This window comes from Dryobates pubescens, chromosome 15, assembly GCF_014839835.1.
Source record: "Dryobates pubescens isolate bDryPub1 chromosome 15, bDryPub1.pri, whole genome shotgun sequence".
Lineage (NCBI taxonomy): Eukaryota > Metazoa > Chordata > Aves > Piciformes > Picidae > Dryobates > Dryobates pubescens.
In genome coordinates this window covers 25,109,039-25,127,046 of record NC_071626.1, presented here as the reverse complement: position 1 = coordinate 25,127,046, position 18,008 = coordinate 25,109,039, and the positions used below count along the sequence as shown (strand labels likewise).

The 18,008-nt window shown below is 48.9% G+C and overlaps 1 protein-coding gene across 1 annotated transcript in view; it reads left to right on the top strand.

Annotated features, from left to right (window-relative positions):
* Window positions 1-18,008, top strand: part of CACNA1C (calcium voltage-gated channel subunit alpha1 C) — a 669,515-nt gene that overhangs the window by 459,315 nt on the left and 192,192 nt on the right. Inside the window, exons 8-9 of the mRNA XM_054168007.1 lie at window positions 2,006-2,109; window positions 10,533-10,705. Of these exons, the coding sequence (XP_054023982.1) occupies window positions 2,006-2,109; window positions 10,533-10,705 (277 nt within the window). The remainder of the gene's footprint in view (window positions 1-2,005; window positions 2,110-10,532; window positions 10,706-18,008) is intronic.

Sequence of the window (18,008 nt, the reverse complement as noted above, 5' to 3'; positions counted from 1 at the left end):
GTGAGAAGAGAGGTTGCCAGTGAAGACTAAGAGAAAAAAGTTGTTGAGCTGTCTCAGCCTTCTCCTCATCTGTTGATACCAGCTAGCCAGTCTTGCTTGTTGGAGCAGTGTGCTTCCTTTGGCCTGTAGAATACCTGTAGAAGCTGTTAAGGAGGTTAAGTGTAATGTCTTTGTCAATTGCAGCTTGGGCAGTCACACTTTGCCTGCCTGATTTCCCCGCTGTGATTGCAGGTGAAGATTTGCTTCCAGCTTTCCGTACCCTGCTGTTGTGTTCTCTTTAAGATGCTGCTATGTTTCCCATCAGAGGGGGGATGAAGTGTGGCTTGCAAGCCTAAGGAATAATTGCTATTGTCTACAAACCAACTGAAAAATGCCACAAAAGGATTTAAAAGGGAAGCTGTTTAATATGCTCAGGGGGTGTTACAAGCTCAGGTGCTCTCTTCTGCCCACCTAAGGTGTTAATCCTCTGAGGAAGGAGCTGATGAACTGTTTCCACAGAGGTAGCTTTGAGCTTATTTTTTAATGAGGCTGCTTCGATTCAGTCACAGCTGAAGGAACCCCGAGACGGAGTTCTGGGTCAGCCAACTGACTGGACTGCTGCCAGACAAGGACTTTAGTGACTGTACTTTGGACGAAAAATGGGCCACTGGACTTCCATCCACAAAGAACTGATTACATTAGTGTTACTCTCTTGCCTTGTCTTACTGAAGGGCTGAAATTCCTTTCTTGAGTTGTTATGAATCTGGAGTCAGATTGCTTGCCCTGAAGTGTGTCTCTGTGCCCATGTATGGAAGAATATTTCTCCTGTGATCACAACAAATGTTTAGGTTGCAAAAGAGAGAGGAAGGAGAGGACAACACACGATACCAGTGTTCAGAAGCGAGAAAGCAAAGGCCCCTGGGATGATTTATGCCTTTAGGTACTCTCAAGTCTGCCATTTATGTTTATAAATCATTTCAGTGCTCCTGCAAAGTGTAACCACCACCTGTTTCTTTTGAGGTGTGCCATGTCTGGCTTAGGAAATAAGTGTTTATGAAAAGTAAAGAGTGGACTCTGATACTTCTGCTGCCATGATCAAAGTGAGATTCTCTTAAGGTATCCAGCAGCTTTCCAAAAGTTGGAACTCTGAAGGAGGACTCAAGACAAAATACTGTTTGTATATGAGATGCTTTTGGAAGACAGACAATACCTTCTCGTGTGCTAGACTTGCTCTACACATAGCACAGCTTCTGCTGCTAAAACAAGACTTGCCTGCTTTGTTTGCAGATGCTTGTAGTAGTGTGAAAGCCAGGCCTATGCTCACATAATTTAGGTTACACTCTCAAATTCCCTGAAGATTCAGTTGTGTGGGAATCACATTTTGAAGGAGACGTGCATCCTTCAAGGAGGGAAAGGCAGTCTGTGAAAAGGCTTTGGCAAACACTTGATCAGCTCAGAACACAGCGGGTCTTGAAAGGACCTTCCCTCAAAAGCCTTCAGCCGCTGCCCTCACTGAGGTAGACTGTGGAGGTTGCCAGAGCATTGCCAGGGAAGGATCAGTATTTGCCCACACTTGCTCCTCTCTGAGGCGCACGTACCCATGCTACACATGGGAAGTAAATGCGAGCTGGCAACAAGATGTGGCAGTGCTTAGCAACGTGTTCACTGCCAGCAGAGAGCCCTAAGTATGTCCAGTGGGCAGAAGGCATCGTGTGAACCCTTGTGGTGCCATAGCTAACCTCCAGAAAGTGCCAGTCCCCAGCTTGGAGCGCCTCGAGGAGTGCCGGCGCAGCACATGGGTGCATCCCAGCCTCTATTCATCACTCCCTGCACATAGACAGCTAGAGAAAAGAAGTGGGGGGGGGAAAGGATCAAAGGAGCAGTCACATTAGAGCAAACATTGAGAAACACTTGCTATGGTAATGTGTAAACCAACCACAGGCTCTGTTTACAACCCTTTCCTATTCCTTTGCCTAAACATTTCTGCTTTCCCTCTCTGTCTTCTAACTTTCCTTCGTCTTTCCAGATGCAGGACGCTATGGGCTATGAGTTACCATGGGTGTATTTTGTCAGTCTGGTCATCTTTGGATCCTTTTTCGTTCTAAATCTGGTTCTTGGTGTGTTGAGCGGGTAAGCTGACCGTTTTGGTGTCCTTTTTCCAATGCTGCAGGGCAAGACTCCATGATAAGGGCTCTTCCCTGTCACCAGAGGCTTGCAGAAACCTGAATCCAAGGAAGCTTCACAGCAGCTCTCAGAAATGGTTTTGACAACACGTTCAAACGTTGCCAATCCTACATCCGGGTCACAACAGAGGTGTTGCTCTCTGGCAGAGAAGTTCCACCTCAGGGCCTCCAAAATTACCCACGGAGGCCTGCCACAAATTTCCTGAGAAGCGGCTGTTGAAACGCTCACTGCTGGTGACTTGGGATCTCTTTGGCTGGAGCCTTGCAGTGCTCAGAATCTGAGCTTGTCTCACTAACTATCATTCCACTCTTCCAGGTCAATGATGCCATAGGAAGGGACTGGCCCTGGATCTATTTTGTTACACTAATCATCATAGGGTCATTTTTTGTACTTAACTTGGTTCTCGGTGTGCTTAGCGGGTAAGCAGTACCAGGAAAATATTCTACTCTTGTTTGTTTTCTTTTATTTATTTGCTTCTTTTATAACCTGTATTTCTATTCCTGCTCTCTGGTGACCAAAACAACAGACAGGCGGTGGCAGGTTGGTGGCAGGAACCCTAGCAGAAACCCTAAGCTTATTGCTGTGCCAACAGCAAAACATGGCATTCCATGGCACGGATGGAAGCTTTTGGCTGAATCAAAGGAATAAACCACAACTCTCTGCCTGCAATGTGGTTGTCTACCTGAGACCTTGCTCTGTGGGAAGAGGACAACCCTGTGCTCCCCTGGGAGCAAAGCATATCCCGTTCACCACAGAAGAAGGGGACTGTGGTAGAATCTCTGGAAGAGTCAGTGGGACTGAAGGAGATCTGAGAGCCTGAGACATCCTTCACATTTGTGGGATGAAACTCCTATGCAATTATGTCTCCTCACATGAGAAATGGTCACATTAGTTGGTGTCTGTAAAGCACAGCCCAAAGGGAGGCTGTTTTCCCTGCAGAGGGCCCTGGGCCTGTTTCACCTTCAATCAGCACATCTTTCCTGTCGTGCGGGATGCAAGCCTGGCGTGACGCAGGGAGAAGAGATCATTTGATCTTTTCTAAGCACGGCCAGAGAAGCAGGGGAATTTCTTCCTGTGTCTAAGCATTCCTAAGATTAGACATTTAGCTGTATTTCCTAAGATTGGACATCTAGCTGTATTTCCTGAGATTGGACATTTAGCTGTATTTGAGTCCTGAAGTGCAACCCTCATCGCAAGGCTGCATTTTAGGAGCCTTGATTCAGAACAATTTCTATCGTCCCCAGTAGCTGAAAACTTCACTGCCCCTGGGGAACCACAGAATGAGAGGAATCAAGCCAGCAAACAAACATTCCTCAGGAGATTTTTTTTTTAAAGATCTCCTAGAATTGGGCTGCTAATTCCATATTTAGGCATGACTGGGTGCCCACAGCCATTCTGTCTTCATGGATAAACGTGGTACAAGAACCTCTCTCTTTCTTTGTTTCTGTTACCCAGCCTCGCTTACTGAGCTCTAAATTAATTTGATCAGATTCTGTACCTGTTGCACGAGTGGGCAGCCCTGAAGCCCCCTCTCTTTTGATCATGAGAGGGAAAATGATCCCTGAGCAGGAGAGAGGACTTGATGCCTCACAGAAATTCTATCTTCAGTACTTGGGCCAAAACAATAGGAAGGGCAGGAGTAGGATCTGAGAAGATCCATGACTGGACTGCAAAGAGGGAAATAGCAGCTCCACAGGAGGTGTCACTAACCGTCTTCTTTACTCCACTGAAGGAGATGTGCTGCTAAGACAGCTACTACAAGGAGAAGGGTTTCCAAAGGGTACAATGGGAGCAGTAATGAAGTGTCAGGCAATACTCAGTGTTTGGCTATCTGGAGAGTGATGCTCTGGATACAAATTGAAAGCATAAGCTCCTTGTTTCTCCAGGTGGATGATCTGATCAGCAGGTAAGAGTGTCAGCAGTAGTGAATGGTGCTGACCAGGTGGCAAAGGCAAAGTGATCTGTTGTAACAGAGGTGCACTCAAGGTGTGCATAGGACAGGAGCTAAAGACCATACAGTATCTGATCAGGTAGACAGTGCCTGTGAGGCCAGCCCTGAGGAATGCATAGTGTTGAAGCACTGCTGATTTAGTTTACCTGCCCTTGGATTTGTGTCTCTTCAAAACTAAGAATTGAATTTCCTCTCATTTTCCAACTCGAGGCAGTGTTGTGGGGCCTAGATCTCCCAGCTCCTGACATGCTGTATCTGAACCACCATGGCAGTGGTAAGAGATGGAAGCAGTCTCTGGAGAGAACTGAAATCCAGGACAAGGCACACATTGTGAGGCTGTGGGTTCCTCCTGCCTGTGTGCCCTCTGTTATGACAGCTGCACTGCTGCTGCCATATTTTCCTGAACTGGAGAACGAAAAAGAAACTTAAAGAGTCTGCATCCATGACCAAAAAAAACAACCAACCACAGAAAGGATGGAGGAAACATTCCAATTTTTCTTTGGGCTAAATAAGCAGGTCTTGAACAATTAACTTCCCAAACCAGTTCTACATTCTGCTGAGCTGCAGTCTTCACTTTGCAGATGCAGCTCTTTTGGTAATTTTATTATTGCCATGAGTCTGATCTCTGCAGATGATCTACCTGGCCTGTCTCTTCTACCTAGATGAAAAGCAGCATTCCCAGGCATTCCCATGTCCATTCTGGGCATCTCTGACTTTTTTGCCCCCTGCTTCTGTGTTTCAGGAGCTGCACCAAGCGTGTCGTGTAGGTAGACTTCATCAGTGACAGAGTAGCTCAGGCTGTTTTGCTTTGTAATCACTTCTGAATCGAGAGGTGTAATTAATTGTACTCACAAAGACATCTTGATTGCACCTGCAGAATCAAATGCTGCCTTCTGCTCTGCCTAAACAGCTGATTTGCAATTTGGTTTTCCTCAGCTATGTCAACCACTCACAGTCCTTCTGGGGAATTCACTGGAGGTATGTCAAGCTAAATAGTCTGACAGGGTGTTCATGTGCAGAGCTGCAATCGCCTTCCTGCCTTGCCTGGGCACACTATGAACATTCCTGTTATCCAAAGGAAACAGCCAGTCAGCAGATCACACACCAGACCTTCTCAAGGCCAGGCAGAAGGATTCCACATCATTGCTGTGAGCAGTGAAGCTTCTCCTAGAGGTCTTTAGAGATCAGAGGTGTTCACAGCTGTTAGCCATTTCAGTCAGTTAGGGAGAGGGGAAAAAATGGCAGTGTGGGTGGAACTTTCAGACACAGATTCATGTTTCTTTGACATTTTGCCTAGTATTGACCCAAATCCCAGGCCACAGGCCAAACATGCAGTTGCCCAGGGCGGATGGAGGGCAGGAGAACAGCCACTTCCTCTGCTTTGAGAGGATCCTGGAAAGCCTAGCCGGCTGCTTGCGATTCTCTTCTTGCCAAGGCCGAAGTCAGAGTGAATGGGAGCATGGCTGTGGTTGTAGCTCCTCCTGGAACAATTTTTGTGACCTTTCAAGACACTTTCCTGGTCTTCTCTCTCTTCTTCCAGCCCTTCCCATTCCTCACTGTATTTCATAGAATCACAGAATCAATAAGGCTGGAAAAGACCTCAGAGATCATCAAGTCCAACCTAGCACCCAACACCTCATGACCAACTAAACCCTGGCTCCAAGTGCCACATCCAATCCTTTTTTGAACCCCTCCAGGGATGGGGACTCCACCACCTCCCTGGGCAGCACATCCCAATGGCCAATGACTCTTTCTGGGAAGAACTTTCTCAGGGTGGATGAGATCTGAAACCTTGTGCTGCACTTCTCAGTGGTAAACAAGAATTTGGAACTGCTAGCATTCTGCTGATTTGCTCACTGTCCATCGCTCTAAATGCTAGAAATCATGTTAAGATCAGACATAGACAAGAATTACCTATATTCAGGTATAAGGATGGGCACAAGACATTTTCTTCTGGACCAGTAGAGGATACAGAGCTGGGTGTTTGTATTTATGATCTTGACCCACTGTAACCTCACATAGAGAAAAGATCTCTCCAGAGTATAGTGCTTTATGGCATTCCCATTGCTGGGTGAAGGAAAGGGAATCAAACTGAAATCTGGTGAAACCCAGCTGTACTCTCTGACTCTGACCCTGCTGGTCTTTTGTTCACTGAAAAATAGATTCCTTGGTTGTTCTGCAAGCCTTTGGCAACCTTATCCTGACATGATAGTACAATATTTTGTGAGAATATTGTGAGACTCCAGGTAGCACTTCAGCCAGTCCTTAGCCTCCCTACTGAAAATGCCAACAATGACCATTTACTGCCAGCTGCAATGGTGGCAGACCTGCCTGCTACAGGAGGTGGACAGAGGTCACCATCTCGTTTCACATGGGATGCTAAATGACTAGTGATAGTGGTTCTTGATCATGAGCTGCATCTGCCTGGCTACTGGCTGGCGTTGCAGGTGGGAGATGGCTTGAATTGGTGTCCTGGTTTAAGGCCAGACAGATCCTCTGTTGCCCCTGAGAGGGGCAAAAGAATGACACTCACCACACAGATGGACTGGAAAGTGATGGAAACTTTAAATGCAAAAGCAATTGGTGTTTTACAGAGCATAATGGCAAAGAATCCCAAAGCATACAGAGTCCCTTCCAGCACATCCAAAAGCCCCCCCACACTTCCCTTCTCCCCACCTGAGGGTTGACCCAAAACCCCCAGGGCTCTTTCTTCCCCACCCCACCCCCCCCCGCCGCGCTAGGCTAGACTCAGGCTGGCCAGCTCTGAGACTGCCCTTTCCCCACCCCTCACCCCTCCTGGCATTAGGCCTAGAGGTCCTCCCCCACCATTACCCGACAGGGAGCATCTCCCACGGGAGCAGAGAGGGAAGAAAGAGGCAGAGAAGGACTTTGTAGCTGGATCTACAGGGTGCAGGACTGGGTCCTGTGTCCACCTTACTGGGTTGGACACTCAGTTGGACACTGGGTTGGACACCGGAGGTGTAACTTATGTGGCAGCAACAGGAGGCACCCAGCCTAAGCTGCCACAGTTGCATCCACAGTTTGCTAAGCCCCCTGTTCTCAATGGCATAGAAATGAAGATCATTTAAGTAAGTTGTCTTCTGTGGAGAGTCGTCTGAGAAGTCGACTGTCATGCAGTGTACAAAGGAAAGAGAGGTGCCAGTGCAGGTCGTTTGGTCTGGGCAATCTCAGTGTTTTCAGCTGTGCCATTAAACAGCTAGGGAACAAGTTCACTCTCATGCAGATGGTCAGTGTGAAGACCATGCTAAAGTCTCACCTTTGTCAGCTCTCTCTCTAGCCCAAGTCCCTTTAGCGAGTGACAGTGAGGACTGAAAAGACCCAAGCAGGCATGCAGCTTGGAAGGATCTGACATAAATGATCCACTTCAGTTCACAGGAGGAGTTTCCCTTTCTGTAAGCTGGGCTGGTTCGTGATGTTTTCCACTATGGTCTGTAAAACATCTCTTGGAAGTGAGATTCATGCAAATAGGAAGAGTTCTACTTGAAGCTGAGGGCTCAGTCCCTTTCAAAACTGGCCCCATCTGTTCTAGACTCCAGAGCACCATCTGAAGAGCCAAACAATGGGAATGTTGGGATTTATCAGCCAGGTTTGAAAAGACACAGTTTCAGTGGTTCTATGTGTTCTTGGGAGGGTCAATTCACTCATCTGGGTAAAGCACCAGAGGAAAAATGTTACTGAAGCAGACAATCTAAGTGCTATTGATTGAATTTTGCTGAAGTTCTCTGCAGAGGTTTTGTGGGGATGATTGTTGGGGGCTCTCCTTTGCTGTACATTTTAAACAGCAAAGCATCACCCCCAGCATGAGGGAAATTGAGTTTTTTCATTCCTGCCACACTTCCAACAGATTTTGCTACACCTTGCAGCTAAGTTTGGTCCCAGGATTGACTGTGATCTACCTTTAAGCCTGGAAAGCCAGTGGTTCTTATTTCTGTTATCAGAGTCCCATGGGATGAGCTGAAGCCCCAGCAGTGTTTCAGGGGGAAAGATCACACACACCTACTTTATCACCTCGGCTCAAAATGAAGGCATCATCCTGCTTGCATCCTGCTGCAGTGATGTTTTAGTGCACAGCTTATAATACTGAAAGCCTGATCCAAAGCCTGTGAAGTCAAGAGACATCTGTCAGTGTGTCTGGGTCCAGACAGGAGAGAAGTACTTCCCCACTGCTGTTAGGGGCTCGCTCCTTCCCAAGGGGTGGGCTTCTAACAGCGATGCCTGAGGGCTTTTCACATGGCACTCATGAACATTTTGGGTGGGATTTTCATATCCCCAGTGTTGTGCCATCAAAGTTAGCGGTAGGTTTCCTACCTGTTGTCCTAGTTTTGAGCCACGAGTTGCCCAGGGCAAAAGGACAGAAAAGTTTTACCCCTTCCAAGGAGTAAGATAAAAATGTTCCACACTGGATTGGAAGTTTGAATGGAAACTCTGTTTACAAATCTCTACAAAAGGCATTCCAGTAAAAGGAATACCTTCAGGCCTTCCAGAAACCTCCACCCCACTCAACCTCAGCAGCCCAAGAGCACCCAAACTGCACCCCCTGCCCCATAACTCCCCCAGGACCCAGGCCCTCCGCAGGCTTCCCCAGGCCCTGTGGCGTAGCTGGAAATTTGCTGCCAGCCACGGCCAGGAGAAAACTAATCCCCCACAAACCATAAAGACAACCCCACACACGTCCTGAGACACAGAGAGAGATTGGCTGTACACCTCCTTAAATAGAGAGGTACAGGAAAGCAGAACAGAGTAACAGATTACAATGTCCTGGGACAAAGTGCCCATCGCCCTGGGACTCTCTAGCCCCTGCAGGACCTTGCTTTGCAGTTATACCAATTAACTCTTGATTTCCTTTAACCTACACCAGCTGTTTTTGCAGGAACAGACCTATGACAAATATTAGGTGAAGGGTTTTTTTAAAGATCCAATCACTGCTGACAGTCATCAGCAAGGATAATGGCTCATTATGGGAGAGAGTTACTTTACCTCTCCTTTCTACATACAGTGGCCCTTACTCTCTCCTGTGTGTGCCTTGTGTAGTGATCTGCTTCAGCAGACACAAGACTTAATGTTTAAGTACTCTTGGTCCAACACTTTTGACAGGTCTTAAGCTTAATTTTTAAAATAGAAGCATTAGAAGATGATTTGGAGCCACAGGAGTGTCTCTAAACAGAGGCAGCTCAGTGTTTCCAGGGGGAAAAAATAGAAGGTAGTACAGGTGTCTCTGGAAGAGTGGAAGAAACAGCACCACAGCCAAAAAGAATCACAGAATGTTAGAGGTTGGAAGGGACCTCCAGAGATCATCCAGCCCAAGCCCCCTGCCAAAGCAGCATCCCCCAGGGCAGTCTGCACAGGAATGCATCCAGGTGGGGTTGGAAAGGCTCCAGAGAAGGAGACTCCACAACCCCTCTGGGCAGCCTGCTCCAGGGCTCTGGCACCCTCACACCAAAGAAGTTTCTCCTCATGTTGAGCTGAAACCTTCTCTGGTCAAGTTTGTATCCATTGGTCCTTGGCTTATCAAAAAGAGCTTGGCCCCCTCCACTTGACACTCACCCCTCAGGTACTGATAGACAAGAAGGCAAAGCAAGCACCCCAGCTCGTAGCTAAACAGCATGAAATGCTCATTCCTATGCTCGCTGTTTGAAGCTTATGTTCCCAATAAGGGTTGTCTATAAAACTGCAGGATCTATTAGCTTTGTCTCTCCATAGTTTACCATAGCTGTCCACCCAGCCTGAGATTTGAAGAGCATGTTTCATGTCAGATAACAGCCCTGAAGACTGAGAGTCTGCAGGAAAACCCTGAGGCCTGAGTTTTAAAATACAGTGTCTGCTACTGCGGGTGAAACTGTCCATGATTAAATGTCTAACACCATTGTGAGTACCATTAATTACACTTAACATTAGCCCAACTGAGTTGTGATTGCAGGGGTAATCTTAAAGACACATTGAAGCCTGGCTAGAATTTAGAGCCACCCTCTCACTCTCCAGATGTCAGATTATTGCCCAACAGTTCATCATTGAATCAAATTAACCGTTATCCACAGAGATAATGGTGGATAACTGTTGGAGGATATCCAGGGGTAAAGAGTGTGTGATGTTGTACAGAGATCTTACATGATGATGTGTTTGTGTTGGAATTGCTGATCAAATGTTGATGAGGAAGGGATGGAGCTTTCCCTAAGCCCTGGTTAAATCGTGGCCCCTGCAGCTGTGTCATGTGTGCATCCAGCGAGTGCACTCCTCTCATGTGTCTCTCTGGAAAGAGTAGGGAAAGTTAGGGGTGTGCTACACAGCATGTGGAGACTTGCCAGTTGAAATCAATCTAACCTATTGTTTTTCAATCTCTCCCTTCCCTCCACTCCTCTCCTGTCCCTCCCTCCCTCCCTCCCTCCCTCCCTCTTGCCAGGGAGTTTTCCAAAGAGAGGGAGAAGGCTAAGGCTCGAGGGGACTTCCAGAAGCTACGGGAAAAACAACAGCTAGAGGAGGATCTGAAGGGATACTTAGACTGGATAACTCAAGCAGAAGATATTGACCCAGAAAATGAAGATGAAGGCATGGATGAGGAGAAGCCTCGAAACAGTAAGCAATTTTCTTCTCTCTCTCTCTCCTCTCTTTTGTGCTTTGAGCAAGAGGGTCCATGCCCCCCTGCTGCAGAGCTGAGATGGCTTGTGAGGAAGAACAAGTTCTTTCTGAGATTCTCTCTGTACTTACACATGATAAGCAGAGGGGGTTGGACTGGATGACCTTTGGAGGTCCCTTCCAACCCAGACCATTCTGGGATTCTATGATTTCAGTTCAATGCCTGTAGGAAGCTGTAGGAGGGAGAAACACCTTTGCAGTAGTTGATACTGTTCTGCAGATGCTGTTTCTTGCCTGTGGTAGTGGCATATGATCATGACATTAAGCAGAAAACACCAGATCAATACTTGCTGTTAAAGTCCACTGCTGTCTTAGTTTAGAAGGAGATAGATTTGTTCTTTTACCTCTTCCAAAAGGGGTGAAAGAAAAGAATGCTCCCAGAAAGGATTAGCTAGGATTGGAAAGTTTAAATGGAAATGCTAGTCATAACTGCACAAAACAATACAAAGCATACAAAATACCCCAAATCCCTAGTCTGGGCTTAACACAGAACAGCACTAAGCCAAAGCTTCACACAGACCTACCTTTGATCCAGGCCAACACACCCAAGCCTTCATGCTCTGCCCCCACTCCCCCAAGCCTCTCTACCCCCATACCACACCACTGTGACACAGCTAAAATTCAGCTTCACAGCTCCAGACCCCAATTAGGCTGCTCCAGACCTAATTGGCAGCATTGCCAAGGGCAACACCAGGCCTCCCCCACAAGAGATAACAGCCTGTGCATCCTCCTGGGAGGAGAGGGAAGAAAACTGACTCTGCAGCCAGTTTTATAGGGATGCAGGACTTCTGGGTATGAAATATACCTTCTGGTCTCCTGGACACTTTTGGGCCTCCTGGGGGTCTGCAACTTTGTGGTATTTGAAGGCACCTAGCTTCTAAACCATCACAGCTACTCAGAGTAGTTTTAAAATAGACATGGAATAGACATAGAATAGAATAGACATAGACATAGACATAGACTAGACTAGACTAGAATAGAATAGAATAGATTGGATGAGGTTGGAAGAGACCTTCAAGATCATTGTGTCCAACCGATCATCCAACACCACCTAATCGACTAACCCATGGCACCAAGCACCCCATCAAGTCTCCCCCTGAACACCTCCAGTGATGGCGACTCTACCACCTCCCTGGGCAGCCCATTCCAATGGCTAATCACTCTCTCTGTGTAGAAATTCCTAACCTCCAGCCTAAATATCCCCTGGCACAGCTTGAGACTGTGTGCTCTTGTTCTGGTGCAATAAGGTCTCCCCTGAGCCTCCTCCTCTCCAGCTAAGCAACCCCAGCTCCCTCAGCCTCTCCTCACAGGGCTGTGCTCCAAGCCCCTCCCCAACTTTGTTGCCCTTCTCTGGACACCTTCCAGCAAGTCAACCTCCTTCCTAAACTGAGGAGCCCAGAACTGGACACAGGACTCGAGGTGCGGCCTAACCAGTGCAGTGTACAGGGGCAGAATGACCTCCCTGCTCCTGCTGGCCACACTGTTCCTGATGCAGGTCAGGATGCCATTGGCCTTCTTGGCCACCTGGGCACACTGCTGGCTCATGTTCAGCCTACCATCAACCAGCACCCCCAGGTCCCTCTCAGCCTGACTGCTCTCCAGCCACTCTGACCCCAGCCTGTAGCTCTGCATGGGGTTGCTGTGGCCAATGTGCAGAACCTGGCACTTGGATGTGTTCAATCTCCTGCCCTTGGCCTCTGCCCATCTGTGCAGCCTGTCCAGGTCCCTCTGCAGAGCCTCTCTACCCTCCAGCAGCTCAACTCCTGCCCCCAGCTTGGTGTTGTCAGCAAATTTACTGCTGATGGACTCAATGCCCTCATCCAGATCATCAATGAAGATGTTAAAGAGGATGGGGCCCAGCACTGATCCCTGGGGCACACCACTGGTGCCTGGCTGCCATCTGGATGTGGCACCATTCACCACCACTCTCTGGGCTCAGCCTCCAGCCAGTTCCTAACCCAGCTCAGAGAGCTGCTGTCCAAGCCAGGGGCTGACAGCTTGGCCAGGAGTTTGCTGTGGGGGATGGTGTCAAAGGCCTTGCTGAAGTCCAGGCAGACTCCATCCGCAGCCTGCCCCACATCCAGACACTCACCCGATCATAGAAGGAGATCAGGTTGGTGAGGCAGGACCTGCCCTTCCTAAATCCATGCTGGCTGGGCCTGACATGTCCCCTCTTCATTTATGCAATTGCAATTCAGTGTTGTAGGCCATTTACACATGGTTAATTACTTTGAAAGCAAAAGTTCCTAGGCACAGCAGTGCTGCCCTGAGCCTCCTCTTCTGCAGGCTAAGCAACCCCAGCTCCCTCAGCCTCTCCTCACAGGGCTGTGCTCCAGACCCCTCCCCAGCTTTGTTGCCCTTCTCTGGACACCTTCCAGCATCTCAACATCTTTCCTAACCTGAGGAGCCCAGAACTGGACACAGGACTCAAGGTGTGGCTTAACCAGTACAGAGTACAGGGGCACAATGACTTCCCTGCTCCTGCTGGCCACACTGTTCCTGATGCAGGCCAGGATGCCATTGGCTTTCTTGGCCACCTGCGCACACTGCTGGCTTATGTTCAGCTGCTGTCCACCAGCACCCCCAGGTCCCTCTCTGCCTGGCTGCTCTCAGCCACTCTGCCCCCAGCCTGTAGCACTGCCTGGGCCAATGTGCAGAACCTGGCACTCGGATGTGTTCACTCTCATTCTGAGCTTTGTGAATCATTTCACTAGAAATCAGCCTTCCTTCTAAGGGAAATCCCTGGCATGATCCAATCACAAACATATTCTAGTGATAGAAAGATTGGGCATGGGACAGGACAGGTGTGCCTGCAGAGTAAAGCAAGGTTGGCATCAGATGCTCGTGGTCTGGTGGGGAGTAAGCACTGCCAGCAGAACATATAAATCCCTGCACTCATTAATCCCATGTTATACACATGACACTTAGGTATCTGAACTTGAAGGACTCACCAAGGTGACTTGCTCAGACTTTCCCCCTTCAGGTTATTTTGCTGTTTTGTGCTGGTAGCTTCAAAGGGCATATAGCTTAGCTTCACAGTTTAACCTCAGGAATCACTCAGGAGTAATTTATTATTCGTGGCCAAAATTTGCTGCTCCGTGGCATGTGAAGCATGGCAGAGTCCAGAGGGTCACCAGCAGTGGCACAGAGTCGCCTTGGAGGCCTGGGGCCAGTGGTGCTGCTCAGGGATCAGTACTGGGTCCAGTTTGGTTCAATGTCTTTATTAGCAAGCTGGCTGAGGGGATTGAGAGCACCTCAGCAAGTTCCTGATGATACAGAACTGGGGGGTGGCTGACACCTGCCAGGCTGTGCTGCCAGCCTGCCAGAGCTGGGCAGGCTGAGAGCTGGGTGCAGGCAAACCTCATGGAGTTCAGTAAGGGCAACTGCAGGGTCCTGCACCTGGGGAGGAGCAGCAGCAGGCACCAGTGCAGGTTAGGGACTGCCCTGCTGGAGAGCAGCTCCATGGAGAAAGACCTTGGAGTGCTGATGGGCAGCAAGTTCTGCATGGGACAGCAATGTGCCCTGGGGGCCCAGAGAGACAATGGGATCCTGGGGTGCAGCAAGGGAAGTGTGGCCAGCAGGGCTGGGGAGGTTCTGCTGCCCCTCTGCTCTGCCCTGATGAGACCACACCTGGAGTACTGTGTCCACTTCTGGGCTCCCCAGTTCAAGAGAGAGAGAGACCTGCTGGAGAGAGTCAGAGAGCCACAAAGATGCTTAGGGGATTGAGCACCTCCCCTGTGAAGAGAGACTGAGAGCCCTGGGGCTGTTTAGTCTGGGGAAGAGAAGGCTGAGAGGGATCTGATCAATGCCTATCAATATCTGAGGGGTGGGTGTCAAGTGGAGGGGGGCAAGCTCTTTTGGGTGGTGCACAGCCATAAGCCAAGGAACAGTGGATGCAAACTGGAACAGAGAAGGTTTCAGCTCAACATGAGGAGAAACTTCTTTGGTGTGAGGGTGCCAGAGCCCTGGAGCAGGCTGCCCAGAGAGGTTGTGGAGTCTCCTTCTCTGGAGCCTTTCCAAACCCACCTGGATGCATTCCTGTGCAGACTGCCCTGGGGGAGGCTGCTCTGGCAGGGGGTTGGACTGGATGATCTCTGGATGTTCCTTCCAACCTCTGCTGGACTGTGATACTGTGATGCTGTGAAGGGGATGTGGTGATTCAAGCTAACTTCTTTGTAGACAGAATTCCCTATTTAATGAATGCAGTGGGCTCTGGTTGCTATACTTACTGCACACCTCAGTGGGGAGGCTAAGTACTGGGCTGCACACAACTCCTGTGAAGTCACCAGGAGACTGTCCCTTGACTTCAGTAGAGATTGGTTGGTGTTTATCACATTCCCTGCTGAAGCACACTGTGGGTGAGGTGGTGTGATGAGAATTTGCATTGGTTGCTAGCAGCTCTGAGGTGTTTCCTGTTTAATTAACACAAACAATGCTGCTTTGGCAACAGTTGGGGAATAGATCTGAGGTAAATATGCTGTGAGGTGGGGTCAATCCACCTTTGAGCTAACAATGTCAAATAGGAGTAACAAGAACTGTGTCTCTGTTGAGAGGAATTGCTCAGGATGTGAAGGAAGGCTGTGGACTGATTCAGGCTGTGTACTGGGGACAGTGCTCACCAAAGTCATTGCACAAGGGAAGAGCAGAGTGCAAGCAAAGAGGTCACTCCATGAAATGTGTCTCTTCTCCCTACACATGTGCCCCATCTGGAGCAGGCTGTTGATAGCATTTGTTCTTCTTAGCACCTGTGGCCTGCATCCATGAATGGAGAGGGCCAGGACAATGATCAGGGGATTGGAGCAGCTCTGCCACAAGGACAGGCTGAGGGAGCTGGGGGTGTTCAGCCTGGAGAAGAGAAGGCTCCAGGGAGACTAATAGCAACCTTCCAGTACCTGAAGAGGGCTACAAGGAAGACACAGAGAGACTGTTTGCACAGGCCTGCAGTGAAAGCACCAGGGACAATGCCTTCAAACTAGAGCAGGGCAGGTTGAGATTGGATGTTAGGAGCAAGTTCTGCACCATGAGGGTGGTGGAACACTGGAACAGGTTGCCCAGAGAGGTGGTTAGGGACCCATCCCTGGAGATATTGAAGGTGAGGCTGGACAGGGCTCTGGGCAACCTGATCTAGTTGGGGATGTCCCTGCTGAGTGCAGAGGGGGTTGGACTGGATGACCTTCAGAGGTCTCTTCTAACCCAAACCATTCTATGATTTTGTGAATGCAAAATGAATCCTCTTTCTCACTTGGCTGTACTATCCAGTGCTGTACCTTGGTCTTTTCTGACCATGGGAGTAAAGAGGTTTTGTATGGACATCCTCTGAGAAGGAAGCAAATAGCCCCTGGGCACAGATGATAAAGAGCAGCACTCCACCACCCCACTTCAAAGCCAATAAAAGTCCCTGGTTGTGTGCCTGCACCCAGAAGAGTTGTGGAGCTTACCCTCTGGCCTTTTGTATTTGCTGCATTCATTTTCCTTTTCCAGTAGCTGCTGGATTCACTTGGACACAATTGCAGGTACCATATCTTTAAGCTCTCTTGTATTCCTGGTATTTCTGGATTTCAGTCTTTATTTCTGGGCCAGGTGAGAAGGTATTCTCAAAGCCAAAGAGCTTGCAGATGCCCTCTGCTAAGATGGCATCCTCACTTCATTGGTGGACATGCTTCTTTCTCACATGAGGAGAAAGTCCTGGTGTACTTATGGCACCTACCTAATTGATTTCACATCTTGCTCTGTCTTACTGCCTACAAACCTACCTCCTGCAGAACCATCTCAACCCACTCAGGGGCTGGAGATTAGTTTGCTAAGCAGCTCTGACAAGGCCCTATCTGCTCTCCTGAAGCTGAGTCACGCTGCAGCAGCACTGCCCTTGGGGCTTCACAGGCCTGCTAGAGCATGGGTTGAATGTACCCTGGAACAGACTCAAACCAAGATGTGGGAGCCCTTTCCTTCACCTTAGGCCAGTACCACAGAAAAGGTGCCATGAGTAAGTGGCAGGGGGGGTTGTTTAGAGGGTTGTTGTGTTAACTACTGCTTGAATGTTTAGGCATTCAGTGAGGTTAAAGTGAGGGAGAAAGATGCTATTAATTTTCTTCCAGAAACCATCTGCCAGATCAGTTCCAAATGTAAGGGACAGGTGGCACAGTTGTAAATGCCCTCAGGAATCCCTCTGGCTTGAGTCCCTCGCAGGCATTTGAATCCCACTTACTAGCAGTGCCAAGCTTAAGCTGCTAAGGCTCCAATGTCTTCCCTGTCTTCCTGTGTTTAGCTCTTGCTGAAAGAGCTCAGCTGCCTCACATGTGGCTTCAGTGTGGTTTCCTCTCAAGTGCTCTTCAAAGCCCACTCACTGCCTTCTGTCTCTGGTACAACGTTCTGGGCTCCACCGCGGAGTGTTACTGCCCCTTTCCAGCACACTTGGTTCAGTGATTAATTGATTAATGAAGTATCAGCCCTGAGCCTTTCAGGTGATGATTCACTGATGTGCACAGGGCACTTCTGACCTCCTTAGCTGCCTTTGCATCAGTTCCATTGTACCCATGGTCAGGAGATGTGGGCTGCTGCTGGAGCTTGCAAGCTCCTGCTCGTGCAGTGACTCAGATCAGTACGTTGAAAGAAGTCATGCAAGTTTTTGCTTCCTCAGTTTCCCCTTGGAGGTTGTTTGGAGGTTGTTGGTTGCTTTTCTTAAAGACAAACAAAATATCAGAAGAGCTGAGAAGTTTTAATTAAAATGTATTTATTAAGCTAGAGTCTCAGCTAATGGAAACTCTGAGATTCAGCAGTTTGCACCATCTGGGCTCTGACCCCGGCAGCCTACCTAAACTCAATCATCCCAAACACAGAGCACATATGTTTCCAGTCTCTTCTTTGTCCTTGGCTGCAAGAGGCAGGTTTTGCTGTCATCTTCCTCTGTGGAGAGGGCTGCCTGCCTGTCAGCATAGGAACTGCCCCCTGCAAAACAAGAGGAAGCAAGGTGGAAGGCAAGATCCGCTCGCCTCCCTGTCTGGTTCGAGCGGCTGTGCCAGTCCATAGGGCATCATCAGTCACATTCCTGTGCCACTGCTTTCCTCAAGCTGTCAAACCTTGCCAGAAGTCTCACTGGGTGTTTACAACTCTTAGTGGTCCACAAGCCAAGGACTACAACAGCAAGGACCTTAGTGGAGGAAAGGGTAAGAAAGGGAAATAATGCAGGCAGAGGTGGACAGTCTGTGCAGCCTTCAGCTGATGCTCTCCGTGGCACAGGGCTTGG